We start from the raw sequence: 21,211 nt of genomic DNA on the forward strand, positions 1-21,211 counted from the left end.
AAAAATCATCATTTTGCATCATTGAAAGCAGGAAGTCCAATATCTTTGTTGAGCGGGTGAGACTACAAACACCCATTTTCTCTGTCAAATAGGCACCAAATTACTACAACTACAACTACAAATATGATGCTTAATGGCACATTTCATAGTTCAACCTATTGTATACAACATGCCCTGTTAGAGCTTTTTAGTAGACAATGAAGGTACGTTTTTGAGTAACAAAGACTTTAAAGAGCACCTATTGTCCGATTCACGTTAATACATTTCCTTTGGTGTGTAAGTGTATTAGTACATGTTAACGATATGCAAAAGGTACAAACCCCAAAGTGAACAATAACACGAGTTATCGGTTATGTCTTGTTACGTCTTGGCTCCTGACTTTTTGCCTCGCTGCCTCATGAGGCAACGACTTCGGCAGCTCAGAGAAATGCTTTCGGACACACTTCAAAGGCATCGTGTTTGAAATATAAACAGAGAGCGCTTTTGTGATAAACACCCTGCTAAAAAAAAAAGACACCTTATCAGAAATTCTATTGGTTTTATTGGGAATTTTATTGGTTCTAATGGAATATGGCCCAAAACACACTACACTAGTAGTGGTAGTGTAGTGGTTTTAATGGTAAAAGCTAATGGTTCCTATTGGTATTTTAATGGAAAACCATTAGAATTTTCTGTAATGGTTTTATTGTTTTTTTTCAGCAGGGTAATCACATATTTGAAAACTACACTGTAAAAAAAATTCCGTAGAAATTGCATCTGGGTTGCCGGTAACTTACCGTAGATTTAAATTTATGTTATTTACTGGCAACATTTTGTTCAAAGTTAAATGACCGTTAAACATTTACAAGTCTTTGTCTTTACAGAGTAAAACTAAAAAAACAGCATCAAGCAAAACATTCTGGAAAACAAAATCTGAAGCAAAAAACAGAAAAAGGTTGTTGATGATTTCTGGTTCCCAGAATGCTTTGCATGATGCTGTTATTGTATAGTTTTATTCTGTAAAGATATAGACTTGTTAATATTTAAAAATTTATTTAACTTTGAACAAACTCTTTCCAGTAAATAACATAAATTTAAATCTACGGTAATTTACCGGCAACCCAGCTGCAATAACATTGTAATTTCTACGGAATTTTTTTACAGTGTTCAATACAGATTTCTCGCTAGAAAAGCAATTAAAAGGTGTAAAAAGTGAAAATATACATTTATTTACACTAAATTTGTGCTCCAGACGCTTTCTTGGCCGGCATTTAATTTTTTCGAACTCGACCAGGTTCGACCAATCACATTCCCCATGCGCGCAAAGAATTGTGGGACAAGATCTCAGGAGTCAGGAAGTAAACCTAACATTGGATTTCGGACGCAGCCATTGTTTCCAACATAAATCTCTTTTCTAGGACTACAACAAACACACGGATTGTAGGCAACAGTTTACCTCCTGGATTGGTGATGTAGACACCACATTATCATAATTCCTCCCCCTTGGACTCATAGCCTGTAAATGAACTCCTGTTAGCATTGCATTGTGCACGAATCTTTCAAACATGGTAAGGAGCGTCACATTTTCGGCTGACGTCAGAGGTATTCAGGTCAATCACGTACAGATTAGCTGGCCAATCAGGGACACGGCGCTTTTCAAATCCGTTCAGAAAGAGAGGGAAATTTGGAGCTACAAAAATGTACAGTATGTGAAAAATAATGTGTTTTTTAACCATAAACCACACAAACAGATTGTATTATACCAAATACACAAAATAACATTGTTTTTAGCACTGAAATAGGTGTTCTTTAATGTATGTGCCTATATACAAAAAAGTATTTTCAACGAAAATAAACATGATCTCGAAAATATTCACACGAGCCACTTCACTATATATGTATGTACTGTAAATAAATAGAAATAATTCTTAAAGATTCTCTGGATTGAAATTGTAATGCACCCTAACCAAAAATAGAGATCAACCTTTAGGCAATTCCCAGTGTCACAAATACGAATAAGAATGAGATTCCGAGAATCTGAATTGTTTTGCCTTTAACACGCTGCAAATCAAACAAAATTGCTTTTTTCTCATGCTTTTCTCTCTCCCAATCCTTTGTGTTGTGAAAAATGAGTTGATATGTCTCTGTTATGAACAGGAAATGCAACTGCTGTAAATTTCTCAACTGACAGGAAACAGGCTGTTGCTCTTACAGTGAACCCCAGCCCATGGAGGCCCTCGCTTTCCAGTACATTGAGTTCCTTCATAGGTACAGAGGCTGCAGTTAAATCCTGTGTTACACTTCTCTATTCTCTTTAAAGAGGTACTGTATCAGTGTGCATCATTGATGTCACATTAACCGGGTAAGTTCACTTTGAACGTCTTCTCAAGGCTTACTTTATGGTTTGCTGTGACACAATGAATGTTTATGTCCTGTACGCACCTTGTTTTCACTGGCTGATTGTTTTAGATGCGTGACCGGGACTCGTGCGTGTTTGATGGAAACAAGAAGCCGACGACATCTCGAATCTCTGAGCCAGTCTCTGCTTTATTGATTCGGTTTCCTTTGCTGTGCGTGGCGTCGTCTCATTTTCAGACTGAGAAAAGAGAGGGATCAAAGAGAAAAGTGGAAAATTAGGCAGGGGGAAAGGAGAGGCGGCGGAGAACAGTGGAGTGGAGAAGGATGGATGGCGTTTCATCGGATCAGTCATCCAGCGTGGATGAGCTGGTGGAAGCCTGCATCAAAGCCTTTGGTCAGTCGGCACATTTGCCTTTTTCTTCTTTTGTGTAAACACTCTGATTAACCAGCTGAACAAAACTCTCTCTCTCTCTCTCTCTCTCGCTCTCTCCTTCTTCTTATTATTTCCCTATTCCCTGCACACCCTTCAGTATTTCTCATTTAATATCTCTTGCTCAGAGGCCCTTAACCTCTTTTCCCAACCAAAGACTTTGGTGGCTAGAGAGATGAAGTAGGGACCTCTGTTCTTAACAGGGCTTAAAATAACATGTATATATTTCCATATAAATCTGTTTAAAGTGTGATGATGTGTTACTTTTATTGCAAAAGAAAATAATACATAAAAAAGAATACGAACTAACTATATACACATTCCTGTGCATTGCATTTGAATTGTATGTAATGTATTATAATACAGGAGATACAATAAAACTTTAAGTTGGATTTTGGCATTATAAGTTGCGTAGCCTTGGTTAAAGGTGCAGTCTGAAAATTTTAGCAGCATCTAGTGGTGAGATTGCGAATTGCAACCAATGGCTCAGCCCACTGCTCACCCCTCGCTTTTGAAATGCATAGAGAAGCTACAGTAGCCGCCACCGAAGAAAACATGTCATCGTCGGAAACAAAAATTTATTTATTTGTCCGTTAAGGGCTTCTGTAGAAACGTGGTGGCACAAAATGGTGACTTCCACGTAAGGGAAGAAAACATCTCATTCTAAGGTAATGAAAACATAACGATTTATTCTAAAAAGGTCTTTATACACCCCTGATAATATAGTTTTGTATATTATATTGCATTTCTGTCAAGAGATCCATCTAAAAATTACACCTGCACATTTAAGGTTATCTTGTATATTGTGTGGAAAATTGTGTTCCCACAAGCTCACATTTTTATAAATATGAAGATGACGTACTTGATACATAGTAAATAGGGGTGTCACGATTCTCCAAATCCTCGATTCGATTACATTTTCGATTCTGATGTCACGATTCGATTCTCGATTTTTAAATGATTTTTTTTAAGACAAAAAGTTATATGCCATTATTATTATTATTATTATTATTATTATTATTATTATTATTATAGTTTCACGTTAACATGCACATTGCGTGCTTTTCCTCGCATGGGGGTTTGTGGGCTTTACTTTAAGCGAGAGAGCTTGTAGAGAGAGAATTCCTTCTTGCACGCAGATAGACTTAATGCGCGCGTCTTGGACTCCTATTATCTGAACTAAAACCGGTGCGTCATAAGCAGCTGCGCTTCTCTCTGTCTTACGTGCACGCGCTCTCACATCTGTCCAAAGTCTAAACATAAACTAAAGTAATAATCCTTATGTATTTGTTCAGTTTTATGCGTTTCATGCGAGCTGAGGCAAACTATAACTTTTGTTTAAAATATAACCCGCTGCATCTTGGCGGCCCTCTCGTGCACGTGCAGAGAGCTACGCTCTGTCCGAAGGCAGATCACTAGGTAGTAATCCTGTTTATGATATGCATTTCAAGGAGTTGTAGCAATACATCCCTCGTGTTTAAAATATAAATCGCGTTCCGCTGGATGGATGTTATTAAAGGCACTTCTGAGAGTTTATTTTCCCCCGCTTGGCAAGCCGACCGGACGTGACATGGGGGCGTGGCAGCATCGACGATCCAATTTTTTAATTCGAAGTTCGAGGTTGTGACTTAATTTCGATCGATTTCGTGACACCCTTAATAGTAAAGGATGTGAATAAATAATAAAATTGTTGGTGAGGGAAGAATTGCCATGAGTTTATAGTCACCATCTCTCTATATATTTATGCACAATGATCGACTGTACTACACTCCAAGAAAGCATGTGTTAATTTTCACACATTGTTTTGTTTTATCATATTTAACACATTGGGTCACATTCACTAAGGATGCGTACGCACAAATCTTGTTCGTGAAGTGTGCGTAGGGATGTTTTGGCTTGCAAGTCATGATTCAGCAAAAACTTTTATGCTAAAATTTCTTTTGAATGTTTGCAGGAGCGTAGGAACAACTTAGACCACATGTGGTCTAATGGTGAACAAGGAAAAAGAACCCTATGATATATATCTGTGTTATACATTTTTTTTTCTTGTTGATGATTATTGTGTATGTGGTCTAAGTTGTTCTTACAGTTTTGTATACATTTAAAAACAAATTAGTATGAAAGATTTTGTTGAATTGTGATTTGTAAGTTAAAACTTCCTTATGCACATTTTACGTACGCAATTTCTGTGTACACATGCTTAGTGAATAAGACCCAGTATGTGTCATTTTGTGTTGATTTTGTGTTTAAATAATTAAAAGAAACAACATAAGATGTGTTAAAACAAATTGTCTTGTTCCACAATAACATGTGTCTAGTTCCTGTAAAGACAACACATTAAATGTGTTGTCCTTAACTAGACACAACATGTGTTGTTTTAACACATGAGTGTACATGCTCTATAATGTTTAATGCATTTTTATTTATCCATTTGTATTTGTGTATATATAGATAGGCAGACATCATGTAGTATCGCCATTGACATTTGATTTAACTGTTAACCTAGGTAACACTTTACAATAAGGTTGTATTTGTTAATATTTATTTAAAGCCTTAGCTAACATGAACTATCAATAAACAATACTTTTACAGCATTTATTAATCTTTGTTAATTTTAATTTTAGGATTTACTAATATATTATTAAAATAAAAAATGTTAAACTGTTAACATTAGTTAATGCACCATGAATAATTGTATTGACATAAACATTGACAATAATTAATAAATGCTGAAAATTATAATGTTCATTGTTTGTGCATGTTACACTGTAAAAAAAATTCTGTAAAAATTACAATGTTATTGCAGCTGGGTTGCCGGTAATTTACTGTAGATGTAAATTTGTTATTTACTTGCAAGAGTTTGTTCAAAGTTAAATAAATGTTAAATATTAACAAGTCTTTATCTTTACAGAATAAAACTATACAATAACAGCCTCATGCAAAGCATTCTGGGAACCAGAAATCATCATCAACCTTTTTCTGTTTTTTGCTTCAGATTTTGTTTCCCAGAATGTTTTGCTTGATGCTATTTTTTTGTTTAGTTTTGCTCTGTAAAGACAAAGACTTGTGATGCTTAATTTTCATTTAAATTATCAAAATTTTGACAGTGAAAAAATTTATTTAAATCTTCGGTAAGTTACCGGTAACCCAGCTGCAATTTCTATGGAATTTTTTTACAGTGTAGTTAATGGATTTACTAATGTTTACTAATACAACCTTTTTCTAAAGTGTTACCCATAACCTATTCATCCCCACTACTGTATTAGTTTTGAGACGAAACATATTTATGATTTGGAGCTTACGTGTCTCTAAAGAATAAAAAATAGTAGAAATATGTGTATGTTAAGTATGCTAAGTATGTTATTTGGTAAACGTATGTCTCTATCTGTCTGTCTTTCTCCCAGACAATGAAGGCGTTCTGAAGGAGACGTTACTTGTACGCATGTTTCTCACTATGCATCCCTGGTATCTGTCCTCCACTGACCTAGCCAAGAAACTTCTGCACAAGTATCCTTCTTCACCAGAGCTTACTCAGAACTCTGAAAAACCAGTATTACTGTCAAATGCAACTAAAGAGAAATAAAAGTCTTTGTACATTTAGTTTCCAAGGTGACAGCTTGGCTTTTATGCACGACATTTAGCACTTAGTACATTCATGGGTGGGGTTTGTCAGAGAGGGTTGACAGCATCACAGTCTGTTTCAATTACCCTCCTCAAAGCCCATACTACAGTAGCAATGAAGTGCAGCTACCTTAACACTATTACAGATCTCAAGAACAGGACTGCTCTGCAAATCGCCAGTCTCAAATATGTCACCTTGTCAAGTAGGTTAAAACCCATTTGTTTGCCTATTTTACTTTACTTAAATGCTCAGTACATATTGAACTGTACAGATACAGCGGAGTTCAAGAGTCTATAAAACCCTTAGTGAAAATGCATTCATGTGCACATTTATGTGTAGTGCATAAAGGCATTAATATTTTTGGTCTGGTTTCCAGGAAGTGAAAGACTGTTAGTTTTTAATGTGTATTATTGCCACTTTTGCATTCATGTATTTAAAATGGCTGGTCTTATAATGAATTATATTTCACAATCTTGTGAACTTCAGAGGAGGCAACAAAATTTGACCTTTTGCAAAATGGAGTTTGCAAACGTTTGACCTAGAAAATAATTTTACATCAAGCTACAAATTTTTCAAGATTCCCAAACCCTGTTTAAAAAAAACATTTCTAAAAAGTAGACTCTCAGAGTTTTGCACCCCGCTGTATCTTTTGTGAAGACGTGCATGGTGTGTGTCATAAGCCAGCTGGATCGAATCACAAAGATGCATTCTGAATTTAAATAAAACGTTCGAGGCAAGACTATTCACAGAAAAACTCGTTCTCCTGATGTTGTGCCAAGACCTATTTTATGCATAACTTCTCTGTGTCACAGCTCTCTCTGTTTTTTTGCTCTCTCTCTTTTTCTGTCAAGTACTGGATATCCGAGTTCCCAGCTGAATTTGACCTGAACCCCGAGCTGGCTGAGCAGATCCGCGGTCTGAAAGAGCGACTGGAGCAGAATGGAGATGTGAGGCGTAGTCTGCTCATCGATGTAGACAGCATGTGAGTCACAGGGCCACAGCATTCACCCAAACCGCTGATCTTTTCATGCGGAGGGCTGGAGAATGTGCCGAATATCACACATGAGCTGCACTTCCCAGACAGCTGAGCATTTATGCAATGGTCCATTCACTTCCTATTCACATACTGTAGCTTGAGACTTCGTAGCTTGAGAGTGGATTGTACTGTACAACAATGACATCTGTTATACATCAGAATTGAAGATGAAGGGCCTGTGGTCTTATATACTGTACTGTGCATGCTAGACAATGAACAGAAATTTGGCTGTTCAATATTGTACATTTTTAAGCTGGAAAGTCTTCCTGTATCTTAGTTAGTATGTATTTGCAACACAAAGGCTGTAAGCTTGATTCCCAGGCAACGCACGTGCTGATGAAAAATGTAAACCCTTGAAATTATGCAATGTAAGCATCTGCCAAAGGCATTAAACGTAATTTGCTATGAGTACTGGAAAATATCTCAAAGTTTTACCCAAAATGACTTGCATATTTTGTCGCCTGCAGCCCATCGTACGAATGGAGACGACAGCTGACCGAACATGTGCAGAAGAAACGCAAGACCTCTCTTCTGTTTGACCACCTGGATGCATCCACCCTCGCCGAACATCTCACATACATGGAGTACAAATCCTTTTGCAAAATTATTGTGAGTCTGAATTCATTGGTGACAGTCACACTGGTACAAAAATGGTACAACTGTACCTTTTCTGTCGCTGGCACGGTACCCTCAAAGGTTCATTTTTGTACCTTTATGGTTATACAACACATTGAAATGTGAAATATTATATCCTAAGGACCTATTTTGTACCTTAAAGGTGGAGTGCGTGATCTCTGAAAGCCAATGTTGACATTTGAAATCACATAAACAAACACGCCCCACCCCAATAGAATCTGGACTTTTTTTTTGATAGACCCACCCCACAAATACTCAACCCAGGCAACGATGTTGGTTATTAGACACGCCCCCTGTGTTTTGGTACTCGGACCGGCTTTAAGGGAAAATTTTGTACCAGTTAAATTTTAGGGGTACAAAACAGTTAAAGGGATACCCCAACCAAATATTTAAAATTTCCTCATGAGTTATTTTAGTAAATGTCCTTGCTCATCCAAGCTTTATAATGGTATAAAACAGGGATCGGGATACACCTTTAGACTTTAGGCCACCAAAGGGGTGCGTCCATTCTTTACAGAAGTAATCCACATGGCTCCAAAGGGTTAATAAAGGTCTTCTTCGCAAAATCGATGTGCTTTTGTAAGAAGAATATCCATATTTTAAACTTTATAAACTATAATAACTATCTTCTAGTAATGACACCATCTTGGACTTACACGATTTATGTGCAACGTACCTATGGCAGCCAACACTCAATACGATAAACATCTCGAAGATGGCGCCATTACAGGAAGCTAGTTATTACAGTTTATTACACGGCTCTCTGGAATGCTTGATTCTGATTGGTCAGTTGAGACATTTGCAGGTTCGTTCTTTTCAAATAATAACCGCTCAAAAGTAATAACGCATAGCCGGTATTACTTGTACAAGTAAAATCGCTCCGCGCCAATAAAGATTACTGTTTGGTGCCATCTTGTGACAAACACTGGACAACCACAATTAAGAATGGAAAATTTTGATATTAATTTTAACATGTACGGAAAAAACAAAACATTTAAACAGTGGATAGAAGAACGAACAACGACAAGACACAGAGAGCTTACTGAGACTGAACTTGACAAAATAGAGCATGACAGCTACGAAGCCAACACACAAAAAAAATACAGAATGGGCAATAAAACTTTTCAAAGACTGGCTAAAAAAGAAAAAATGGAGACAGACAAGTATGAAGCAGAGGATCTTAATAAGGTATTACGATCATTTTATGCATCTGTGCAAAGTTTCGCGAAAGGATAAAAATGTTAATTTAAAACAAATATGCCAATAAAATGTTTCAAATTCATATTCATGTCCAGTTTTTTTTCTTATGTGGCAAGTAGCCATGTAATAAGCACTTCGCGTCGGGTCCTGATCACACTGTCGGTGCTTATTTCCCAATAACTACCGGCTGCCTCTACATTATCCCTTACTTATACAGTTTGAAATAAGAATATTTTTCTTACCAAATAACAATAATTACCACAGAAGACCTTTGTTAACCCCTTGGAGCCATGTGGATTGCTTCTGTGAGGGATGGATGCACTTTTTGGGGGTTTGAAGTCAGAAGTTGTTACCTGATCCATGTTATCTACCATTATAAAGATTATAAGAGCAAGGACATCCAGAGTCCTGCAACAGGTCGTGTACTTGCTGATACCCCGACAAAAGTGTCTTAAAAGTGTCCTAAAATTCACAGGTGTATAATTAACTCCGTGCGGGCGGGTAGTAACGCGAATGAAAATATATGCAATATTTGTATGTCTAAATGACCATAACATGCACAACGTATGACATTTGACCTATCACGTCACCACCACTGCGACAGTGCGCGACCTTTGTTGATGCTTCTCATGGCCTAGTTGGAGCGAGCATTGCAGGAGTTGCATAAAGTTTTGCCGTTGATAGCTGGAAGCTGGGAACGTCTTCTCTTAGGGTGTTTTCACATATAGTTCATTTTAAAAGAACCAAACTCTGTTCACTTAAAGTGAACCAGTAAAGGAACTAGCTGAATGTGACCTCAGTCCTTTTGGTGTTCACAATATAGTGGACTCAAAAGAGGACCCAGTTCTTTTTTTGGTCCTCTTCAGAACTGAAGTGATCTCAGACCTTTTCTTGTTCACATCACAACTTTATAAGAACTCAGATCCCAGCTTTCTGTGCAGCAGCTGATTTTGATACAATGTCCAAACGACACGCAAAGCGGACCGGGACCTCATTGATTTCACATATCAAAAAGAATTGAACCACAAAAGAACCCAAAAGCGAACCATACTCAGACCACCTCCTGACGTGGTCTGAGTTCGGTTCACTTCTGGGTCCTTTTAGTGGGGTCTGAGATCACTTGGTTTGTTCACATATACACCCTGAACTGATCTGAGAGCGTTTGGAGGGCTCAAACGAACTAGGTGTGAAAACACCCTTAGAAAGCATTTTGAGACGAGACTTGTAGGAGCACAGCAGGCGTTGTGTAGGTAGGTTGTATTTTTTCTTGTTCTTTTTTTCAATAATAGGTCTATTTGTGTATAGTTATCAGGTTCCATAGCCTATTTAGGTGCCGATAGTAGGCTACTTGAATGGCGCAAAACAAAGCGCACTTTAGCCTGTTTCATTAGCCCATTCAGGACATCTACTAAAATAACTCCAAATGTGCTTGTCTAAAAGATTATGGACACATGTATCTCGGATTGCTTGAGGATGAGTAAATCATGGGGTAATTTTGATATTTGGCTGGAGTATCCCTTTAACTGAACCTTTAAAGGTACATAATAGATCCTTAAGGTACAGTTACGTACCCAAAAATATACAACATTGTATAATGTTTAGTATACCTGTAAAAGTTTAAAACGGAACCTCAGTGCACCACCCCAGTGACAGAAAGGGCACTGTTTTGTACCTTTATTTCTGACAGCGCACATTTGACCCAGTGTATATTATAGCATGTTTGTGTTAAATATAAACATTTTCTGGATGAATTTAACCCAACGATTGAGTTTGTCCCTTTCTGACCCAACCATGTGTGGAAAATATCCCAGCATTTTATGTATGTATGGATTCATGTTGCGAATGAAAATGGCTTTTAGTTCCAGGACTACCACAGTTTTGTGATGCACGGCTGCACAGTGGACAATCCCATTCTGGAGCGTTTCATCACCCTCTTTAACAGCGTTTCCCAGTGGATCCAGATTATGGTTCTCAGTAAGCCTACAGCTCAACAGAGAGCTACAGTCATCAGTGATTTCATCAAAGTGGCTCAGGTTAACATGACTCTCTTATATTTACAGCTATACCATTTATATGAAGCCCGTGCTTATTGTCTGGTGTACGTGTACGTGTGTGTGTGTGAACAGAAGCTACTGCAGTTGCAGAACTTCAACACCCTGATGGCAGTAGTAGGTGGACTTAGCAACAGCTCCATCGCTCGACTCAAGGATACACAAGCGCTCGTCTGCAGCGAGATGCGAAAGGTAGGAGCTGCCAGGGAAGCACACCTTCAATACTGGCACGAAAACAAACAAACTGTGACACTTAAACTCTGGCTAAAGGAGATAAGATTGTTAAAGTCAGCGCTCAGCACCAGATGGCTCGAGTGCCATTTTCATACTCTTCGCCAGATTGCACAAAAATATCAATACTCAAGTGGAGTGTTTCGGTTTCAGGAAACCAAACAGGCTCTCGTGAAGAATGTATTTGAAAACTTCTTCTCATGGTCTATATATAACTGAAATAATACTGAAGTAATACTAATGACCTGGTTTGTGTTTAATCAGGTTTTTGATGGATTGGTGGAGCTGGTCACCTCATCCGGAAACTACAGTCGTTACCGTCAGCGTTTCTCGGAATGCTCCGGATTTCGTTTTCCCATTCTTGGTGTGCATCTAAAGGACCTGATTGCCGTCCATGTGGCACTGCCTGATTGGGCCGACCCGGAGAAAAGCAGGGTCAACCTCACCAAGACTCATCAATTGTATGCCATCTTGGAGGAGCTGGCGGTTGTTCAGAGCACCCCGCCCAACATAGAAGCCAATTCAGACTTGCTGAATCTGCTGATAGTGAGTTTAATACAAGCGGGATGGATCTTATCTGGAATCCAAATTATTTTTCATGTGTATTTTAAACCAAACAGGATTTCACCGAAAAGCTTTGCATTTCTTTCCGTCTCTGGCCAGGTGTCTTTGGACCAGTACCATTCGGAGGAGGAGATTTATCAGCTCTCTCTGCAGAGGGAGCCAAGAAGCGCAAAACGATCAGTGAGTCCCACCCACCGACATAACAACAAATGAGTGACCGGCGTGAGGTAGAAACTACCAATTACAAGCTCTCATGACACAATCTGACAGATTAATTTCTTATGTTGCTTGCATAATCCACTTACGTGGACTCGCAGCTGGGAGACTGAACCACTAGTCTGTAATTATTTTGTTCAACCAACAGACAGCACTCATTTATACATATCTACTGCTGCCTTATTTTCACTTGCTAAGTGACTACGCTATTGATCTCCGGCCTTTTAGACTTCCAGCTCAAAGTCGCAGTCTCCACTTATAGAACAGTGGGCATCTTCTGTCAAGCCTAAAGCCGATCCGGCCATTATCAACAAACACATTGAAAAAATGGTGGAGGTACGTGACCCATACAGGATTAACTCTGATTTACTTATTCTCTGAGCATTCTTTGTTTTTCATGTTAATGTATTACTCATAATGCTACAAGGTTGTATTTGTTAACATTAGTAAATGCATTAGATAACCTTAACAATGAACAATACTTCTACAGCATCTATCTTCATGTTAATTTCAGCATTTACTAATACAAATCAAAAGTTGTAAGTGTTAACATTAGTTAATGCACAGTGAACTTGAACATGACATTTTTAAAGAATACCTTTACATGCTCCAATTTTCATAAATCTGACTGAATTCAATCCGATTGCAGATTATGAAAGTACAGTTTATATGTACCCTAGACATTGCAATCTGATTCAAAAGTTCGCTTTCGAACAAAATGTCTACACTGTCAAAAATTAAGGTACAAAGCTGTCACTTGTGCAGTATCATTTAAAAAATGTCCTAATATCTACAATTTAGGTACAAATATGTATCTTTGAACTGCTAATATGAACCTTTGAAATACTAATATGCACTCTTTGGGTACAAAGCTGTACCTTTTTGAAAGGGTACTGTCCCAGTGACAAACTTTGCACCTTTATTTCTGAGATAAAACCATCCCAATGACCATGCACAACCCAAATACCAACAACTAATGAACAAAACCCTTCTATCTTCTTTATATTTCCTTATCAAAATTCAGCCATTCTTCCTGTAGAAAAAAACAACCCACAGAAACGGTTTAAAATAAGCCCAATCCTAAACTCATTGAAAATAATGGATTTGGCAACGCTGCGGATAGCCTTATTGACATATCTCTATATGAATGTACAGTCTAATCAAAATTCGTTTGAGATAGTTGTTCTTAAAAAGTTTAAGATGTGCAACAGAAACAGAATTGTTGAATGCCACGATGCTCTTTCCTTGCTTTATGGAATGAAGGGACATTTTGCAGCATATATCATTTGATACATAAATAAGATGTACAGTACGTAAATATATAACATGAACGCAAGTACAATTCAACTGCACATATGCACAAGGATGCAATACAAAAAAAAAACTACAGCACATTATACATGCTTGTTAATCGGATCACAGATTGATCTACGACACCACCCCTTTCAATCTGATCAAAATTTCATTCAGACTGACATCAGTTTGATTAAAGGTGCAATGTGTAACTTTCAGAAGGATCTCTTGACAGAAATGCAATATAATATACATAACTATATTATCAGTGGTGTGTAAAGACCTTTCATAATGAACTGTATGGTTTTTATTACCTAAGAATGAGACTCCTTACATGGAAGTCACCATCATGTTTCTACAGTAGCCCTTAATGGACAAACCACTCTACAGAGCGCGTTTTGTCCCTACTTTGTCTTAGACAACGACATTTAATTTTTTTCCTGTGGCAGCTACCGTAGCTTCTCATTGTGTTTTGAAATTGAGGTTGGTTGCAATACGCAATCTCATCGCTAGATGCCGCTAAATTAGGACCTTTAGAGGGACGCTCAACTTTTTGGGAAAATATACTAATTTTCCAGCTCCCCTAGAGTTAAACATTTGATCTTTACCATTTTTGAATCCATTCAGCTGATCTCCGGGTCTGGCGGTACCACTTTTAGCATAGCTTAGCATAATACATAGAATCTGATTAGTCCATCAGCATCGTGCTGAAAATAACCAAAGAGTTTTGATATTTTTAAACTTGACTCTTCTGTAGTTACATCGTGTACTAAGACCGACATAAGGTTGAAAGTTGTGATTTTCTAGGCGGATGTGGTTAGGAACTATACTCTCAAACTGGCGTAATAATCGAGGACTTTGCTGCTGTAACATGGTAGCAGGCGGTTACAGCAGCAAAGTCCTTGATTATTACACCAGAATGAGAGTATAGTTCCTAGCCAGATCTGCCTAGAAAATCACAACTTTTAATTTTCTGTCGGTCTTAGTACACAACAGAAGATTCAAGTTTTAAATAAAACTATTGAATCTCTTTAGTTATTTTTTAGTGTGATGCTAATGGTCTAATCAGATTCAATGGAGTATGCTAAGCTATGCTAAAATTGGTAGCACTAGACCCGGAGATCGGCTGAATGGATTCCAAAACGGTAAAAATCAAATGTTTAACTCTAGGGGAGCTGGAAAATGAGCATATTTTCAAAAAAAGTGGAGTGTCCCTTTAAGGTGTTTACATTAATGCTTTTCACTCAGTTTATGCCATCAGTCCGATCACAAACAGATCATTTGGTTGCATGTAAACGTAGCCAGTAAATGTTACCCACACTCTAAAAAATGTGCTGTAATTTTGCAGCTGGTTGCCAGTAACTTACTGTAGAAGATAAAGTCAAAAAATGTTTCATGTTCATTTAACTTTGAACAAAATGTTGCCAGTAAATAACATAAATGTAAAATCAACAGCTAGTTGCCAGTAATACCCATTAATACTGTAATTTATACAGACATTTTTTACAGTGCACATAATGTACTTAAACAACTTTACTCCAAAATAAAAAAATCACCATTTACTCACCATCATGTTGCTTTGCACCTGAATAATTGGTGAGTAAAGTATGACAGAAATAATTATAGGGTGAACTGTCCCTTTAAGGGCTGTTATGTAATAATTTACAATACATTCAGTGGGGTGAGACAAATCATGAAAGTAGCACAGTGACATTCAGTGAAATCAGTTACTGTAAAATATTGTATAGTGACTGTACGTTCAAATATTCTTATTGACCAATCAGAATCAAGTATTTTAGAGTGATATTACTTCTAAACAGAATACTTCTTATTTACAGTCAGTGTTCCAAAATTATGACACCAATGGCGATGGCTACATTTCCCAAGAAGAGTTTGAGACCATCAGGCGCAATTTCCCGTACCTCGGCAAGTTCGATGAAGTGGACCAAAACCGGTGGGTTAATCAAGACATCCGTCCAGCTTATATATTGTATGTGTTTACATCAATTTGTCAAAGTCTACGGTACCGTAAAGGTCCCATCTTTCTTTTTTACATTTTTTTGCCTCTAGGGATTGTAAAATTAGTCGAGAGGAGATGATTGAGTACTTCACCAAGGCAACTTCTTTACAGAACTGCAAGATGGGCTTTGTTCACACATTTACAGAGGCGAGCAGTGTCAAGCCTTCACTTTGTCGCCACTGTTCTCGCTTGGTGAGTGCTCCTTTCATTTAGGGCTCAAACTCTTTATCTTCATCTCCAATCTGCTGACAGCTCGCAGATGAGATGAAATAAGCTCCCTTTAGCGTTACGAGAAACAGGCATCCAGATCTGTATCTATATGTGCATATAATGCAATCGATTTTATTATCATTCAAGAATCAAATTCGTGTTTACAACCGGTATTCGTTCAAATTTGTCTCTGCTGTCAGAGCTTTATGGCTTCACAGCCCCGATGTTGTTTTTTGCTCAAGTACAGCGGTTTTGTTTTTTATAAAAGCAAGTTGGGGGGAGGGCGTGCCCGGGGGAAAGATGTTGTTATGTTCACAGTCGGTGACTTACAGTTGGGTGTAGATAGTAACCGCTTCCTATTTTCTAATTTCCTTTCAAGATCCGCCCCAACACAAGATCTGTTGTCATTTTTCTGCAATGTTTTTAGTTTGAGTGTGTTGCATTTTGATAAAGAAAAAAACCTTTATGGTAAAACTTAAGGTTGTATTTGCTAACATTAGTTAATGCATTTCAAACTGTACACAGCACTTTTTTCATCTTACTTAATGTTAATTGCAGCATTTACTAATGCATTTTTAAAAATCGACATTAGTTAATTCACAGTGAACTAACAAACTATATTGCTCATTGATAGTTCATGTTAGCTAATGCATTTACTAATGTTAACAAATACAACCTAATTGCAAATTGTTACCACCTTAATTTAATAAAATTAATGCACATTTTTATTTCATTACATATGCAAACATTATTAATGCATATTTCAAATTGGCTATTATAAGTTATTTACATGCAAGTAGCCTACAAAATAAATATTAAAAAAAATAAATACATTAAGATATGTTTTTATTTTTTTGCATCACCTTTTGTTCATCTACTGAACCAGCATCAAAAATCCACTTTAATCTTACAATTTTTTCTTTTATTTTCTTTCACTATCACTTATTTTACATTTTCAGATATGGGGATTTAACAAACAAAGATACAAATGCAAAGGTATAAAAGTAATTTTTTTATAGCATCACAGTGCTGATCTCGGGTCTGTGTACATGCTTATGGCGGTTCGCCTCTTGTTGTTTTTCAGTGTGCGGGGTGAGCTGTCATAAAGACTGTCAGAGTCGCTTGGCCATTGAGTGCCGCAAGCGGACACAGAGCGTCAGCTGTGACAGTAGTGCTTCCTTTAGAGCCACACGTTCCCTCAGCTTCCCGCCTCCTAACAGCGCCCAGGAAGACGAAGAGTGCCCAGGTAAATGCACAAATATTCACATGTGTACTTGAGTCCACACACATTTTATACTACATAGTAAGACACATAAAGTGAGGTATAAAAGGCAATAATACTGATGTTGAAATATTTAAGGTTCTCAAATAAGCTCATTTGTGACATTGAAATTATTTGCAGGTGGTCTCAAATTGTACTGATATATGGATCAGGTTCATCAGGTTCAAACTTCTGAATTGCATGCCAAATAGAGTGCATGCTGATATTAATGGATTGGTTTGCCTAAAAATGTATATTCTCACATTATTTACCCTTAAATGTGTCATTACAAACACATAAGCTGCTGTTTCTGTGAAACCCTAAAGTAGATATGAAGAGTTTCGTTGCAAAACGAGATAAGTCAATTTTTTAACATTTTTGTCAAAACATGTTTATTATTATGTTATCATGTTGTTATTATTTTGTTTTATGGTGCTACTTAGCTGTATTTTTTAAGTTATGAAGGTTTAAATCAAAACAAACCAACTGAAGTTGAATTGAAATTAATTGGAATGCACAACCAAAAAACGAGATTTCTAAACAATTAAAAAAACGGTGGTTATCTCGTTTTACAACGAAACTCTTCATTTTTATATAATGTTTACTTAGATTTTCCAAATGTTATTATAATTTAGCAGTATTATGTCTCTCCTGTTTTGTATATGTATTTTTTTGTGTATTTATTATGTATTTTGGCTTGTTTTTCTCTTTACCTCCACAGTCATCAAGGATGGCTCTCAGGAGAAAGAGGATGAGGTTTTTGATGTCCACCTTTGATGAAGTAAGAAAGAAATGAACATGGCCAACACACACACTTATATACACACGCATGCACGCACACAAGGTGCTTTTTCATTAACTCTTTTCATGAAGGGAATCCATCATCTGGTATTAGATATGATCCTCTCCTTTCCATTTCCATAGGAACATCCTGGAACAAATCCATAAACCCCAGCAGTAAGAAAGCAGCATTATACTCCAAAGCCTTGTATGTGTGAGATCAGTATTTGGTCTCCCAGTATGATTTTTATCTATACCTCTTGATCTCTATTTACTGTGGGAAGAATCAGAAAAATGAATTATACTTCTGGAAAAAATAATATTATCATAATTCTTTAACATTGCTCATATTTTGAAATTGTATCAAGTTGGTCTTGTTTCATTTCAGACCAATACAAGAAAAAATAGCTGTATTCAAACACAAAATCAATTAGTTCATATAAAATCAATTATAATACTATTTAACAATGTACAGGGCTTTTATTTATTTAGCATCCCAAATGTGAAGAATTTCTGCAACTGTATGATTTTATTGATCTATAAACTTCATAATATTGATAATGATAGGAAGAAGTGAAGGTGAAATGAATGACATGTTGCAGATAGCATTGTGTCATCTTTTATCATTGCCCACCAACAGAAGGCACTGTTGTCCTAAATTGAAAAATTGACTTAAGATCTTGCTGCCTCAATAGCTTTGTCTTTCCTTTGTATTTATATTATTATTAGCATTATGCAAATTAAGGGTTTGTTATCCTTAAAGAATTGTGAACTCTATCGTAATGTTTTTTATATGTGATAGCAGCGCAGCAGAAATGGATGTGTGTACAATAATAAATCTAACATTTCACCAATAGATATTTTCCTCTGTCTGGTTCTCACTGTGTTTGAGAGAGAAAGAGAGAGAGGGCGAGAGAGATATTATTACTTTAGAAGTGAGTGAAACTTGCTTTATTAAAAAAAATACCTGAGTTTCTCAAAGGGAAAAGCCTCAGGAAATGTATCTCTCTTCAGACCAACAGCTGTATACTTATAAAAATAAAAAAGAATTAAAAAAGAATACAAGTTAGTTTATTTTATGTAAAACTATATTCAATTCACTATTATTTATTGCAAATAGCATGCAGTGTGAATCGGGCTGGAAATGGCCTCCATTCATAGGGTTAATCTAGCAGGTTGAACCTTTCGCAGCAAGGCTGCAATTACGTTCACAGTTAAGTTGGCCCTGCCGCTTTATCAACGCAGGCTTTTAAGGGTATTTTTTAACACTTGGGTGAACCATGTCACTCGGAGAACCGAAATTGCTACTGTTCACAAAGCTATAGCTGACAGAGTGGGCGGGGCTTAAAGCATGGCCATTTGGGTCACATTATGTGCTCAAGACTTCAATTAATGTCTTACTTACGCAGAAATGCAAGCGATTTGGCATGTCATATGTAAAATAATCAGCCTTTGTTTTTTTCTATTCTTTTACATGTACACTTTTTTTATTCTAGAATGCATTTTTATCAATCCAGGCTAAAGTCTTTTAATCTAATTGTGAAATTAGAAGCATCAAAGTTTAATTTGACATTGATTTCAATCTTTGACATGACCTTTCTCAGTCCATATAAAAGATAATAAGGTTATATTTTCACTGGATGTATTTACATTATGTATGTGATGATTTTATGTAAAACTGTATGTACATAAATTACTTCTCACATGAAGTAACCAAGCCCATTAAACAATAAACAGGTTTAACCTTTGCATTTTTGTCTTCTTTTTATATTAAACAAGATACACTGTTTACTGTAAAGCTGTCATATAGACTCTATAAGAAGGCTTCAACTGCAAGAAAATGATTGCACGTACACTCACCTAAAGGATTATTAGGAACACCTGTTCAATTTCTCATTAATGCAATTTTCTAATCAACCAATCACATGGCAGTTGCTTCAATGCATTTAGGGGTGAGGTCCTGGTCAAGACAATCTCCTGAACTCCAAACTGAATGTCAGAATGGGAAAGAAAGGTGATTTAAGCAATTTTGAGCGTGGCATGGTTGTTGGTACCAAACGGGCCGGTCTGGGTATTTCACAATCTGCTTAGTTACTGGAATTTTCACGCACAACTATTTCTAGGGTTTACAAGAATGGTGTGAAAAGGGAAAAACATCCTGTATGCGGCAGTCCTGTGGGCGAAAATGCCTTGTTGAGGTCAGAGGAGAATGGGCCAACTGATTCAAGCTGATTAAAGAGCAACTTTGACTGAAATAACCACTCGTTACAACCGAGGTATGCAGCAAAACATTTGTGAAGCCACAACATGTACAACCTTGAGGCGGATGGGCTACAACAGCAAAAGACCCCACCAGGTACCACTCATCTCCACTACAAATAGGAAAAAGAGGCTACAATTTGCAAGAGCTCACCAAAATTGGACAGTTGAATACTGGAAAAATGTTGCCTGGTCTGATGAGTCTCGATTTCTGTTGAGAATTTGGCGTAAACAGAATAAGAACATGGATCCATCATGCCTTGTTACCACTGTGCAGGCTGGTGGTGGTGGTGTAATGGTGTGGGGGATGTTTTCTTGGCACACTTTAGGCCCCTTAGTGCCAAGTGGGCATCGTTTAAATGCCACGGCCTACCTGAGCATTGTTTCTGACCATGTCCATCCCTTTATGACCACCATGTACCCATCCTCTGATGGCTACTTCCAGCAGGATAATGTACCATGTCACAAAGCTTGAATCATTTCAAATTGGTTTCTTGAACATGACAATGAGTTCACTGTACTAAAATGGCCCCCACAGTCACCAGATCTCAACCCAATAGAGCATCTTTGGGATGTGGTGGAACGGGAGCTTCGTGCCCTGGATGTGCATCCCACAAATCTCCATCAACTGCAAGATGCTATCCTATCAATATGGGCCAACATTTCTAAAGAATGCTTTCAGCACCTTGTTGAGTCAATGTCATGTAGAATTAAGGCAGTTCTGAAGGTGAAAGGGGGTCAAACACAGTATTAGTATGGTGTTCCTAATAATCTTTTAGGTGAGTGTATATTATCACTTCATGGACAAGCAAGATGATGCGGTGAACCCACGTTAGGGTCAAGTATCAATATTATCATCTATTTTAGGAGGACTTCGAGTAGAGAAGGAAACCGCAGCAGAGGTCAGGGATGGTTTGGGTCTCATGAGAGCCCCCGAGCGGCACTGATAGTTGTACCTGATACGGATTGTCTCTCCATTACAATTACCCTTGTGAGAGCATCTGCATGGAACGCATCTGATGGAGTTTCTCAGTCTCTCTATGAATGCCGGATATGCTATCAGTA

At 37.3% G+C, this 21,211-nt stretch overlaps 1 protein-coding gene across 1 annotated transcript; it reads left to right on the top strand.

Annotated features, from left to right (window-relative positions):
- The first annotated feature begins 2,053 nt into the window (after positions 1 to 2,053).
- On the top strand, positions 2,054 to 19,625 carry rasgrp2 (RAS guanyl releasing protein 2 (calcium and DAG-regulated)). The gene is made up of 17 exons (XM_073871188.1): positions 2,054 to 2,341; positions 2,449 to 2,731; positions 6,172 to 6,274; positions 6,535 to 6,585; positions 7,234 to 7,371; positions 7,893 to 8,034; positions 11,121 to 11,294; positions 11,388 to 11,504; positions 11,808 to 12,089; positions 12,207 to 12,287; positions 12,552 to 12,659; positions 15,455 to 15,570; positions 15,687 to 15,828; positions 16,806 to 16,842; positions 16,931 to 17,092; positions 17,829 to 17,888; positions 18,032 to 19,625. Exons 2-16 carry the CDS (start codon positions 2,662 to 2,664, stop codon positions 17,882 to 17,884), a joined length of 1,779 nt encoding a protein of 592 aa, XP_073727289.1. The 5' UTR covers positions 2,054 to 2,341; positions 2,449 to 2,661; the 3' UTR covers positions 17,885 to 17,888; positions 18,032 to 19,625.
- Positions 19,626 to 21,211: the final 1,586 nt, after the last annotated feature.

Source organism: Misgurnus anguillicaudatus, chromosome 9 (genome assembly GCF_027580225.2).
Source record: "Misgurnus anguillicaudatus chromosome 9, ASM2758022v2, whole genome shotgun sequence".
NCBI lineage: Eukaryota > Metazoa > Chordata > Actinopteri > Cypriniformes > Cobitidae > Misgurnus > Misgurnus anguillicaudatus.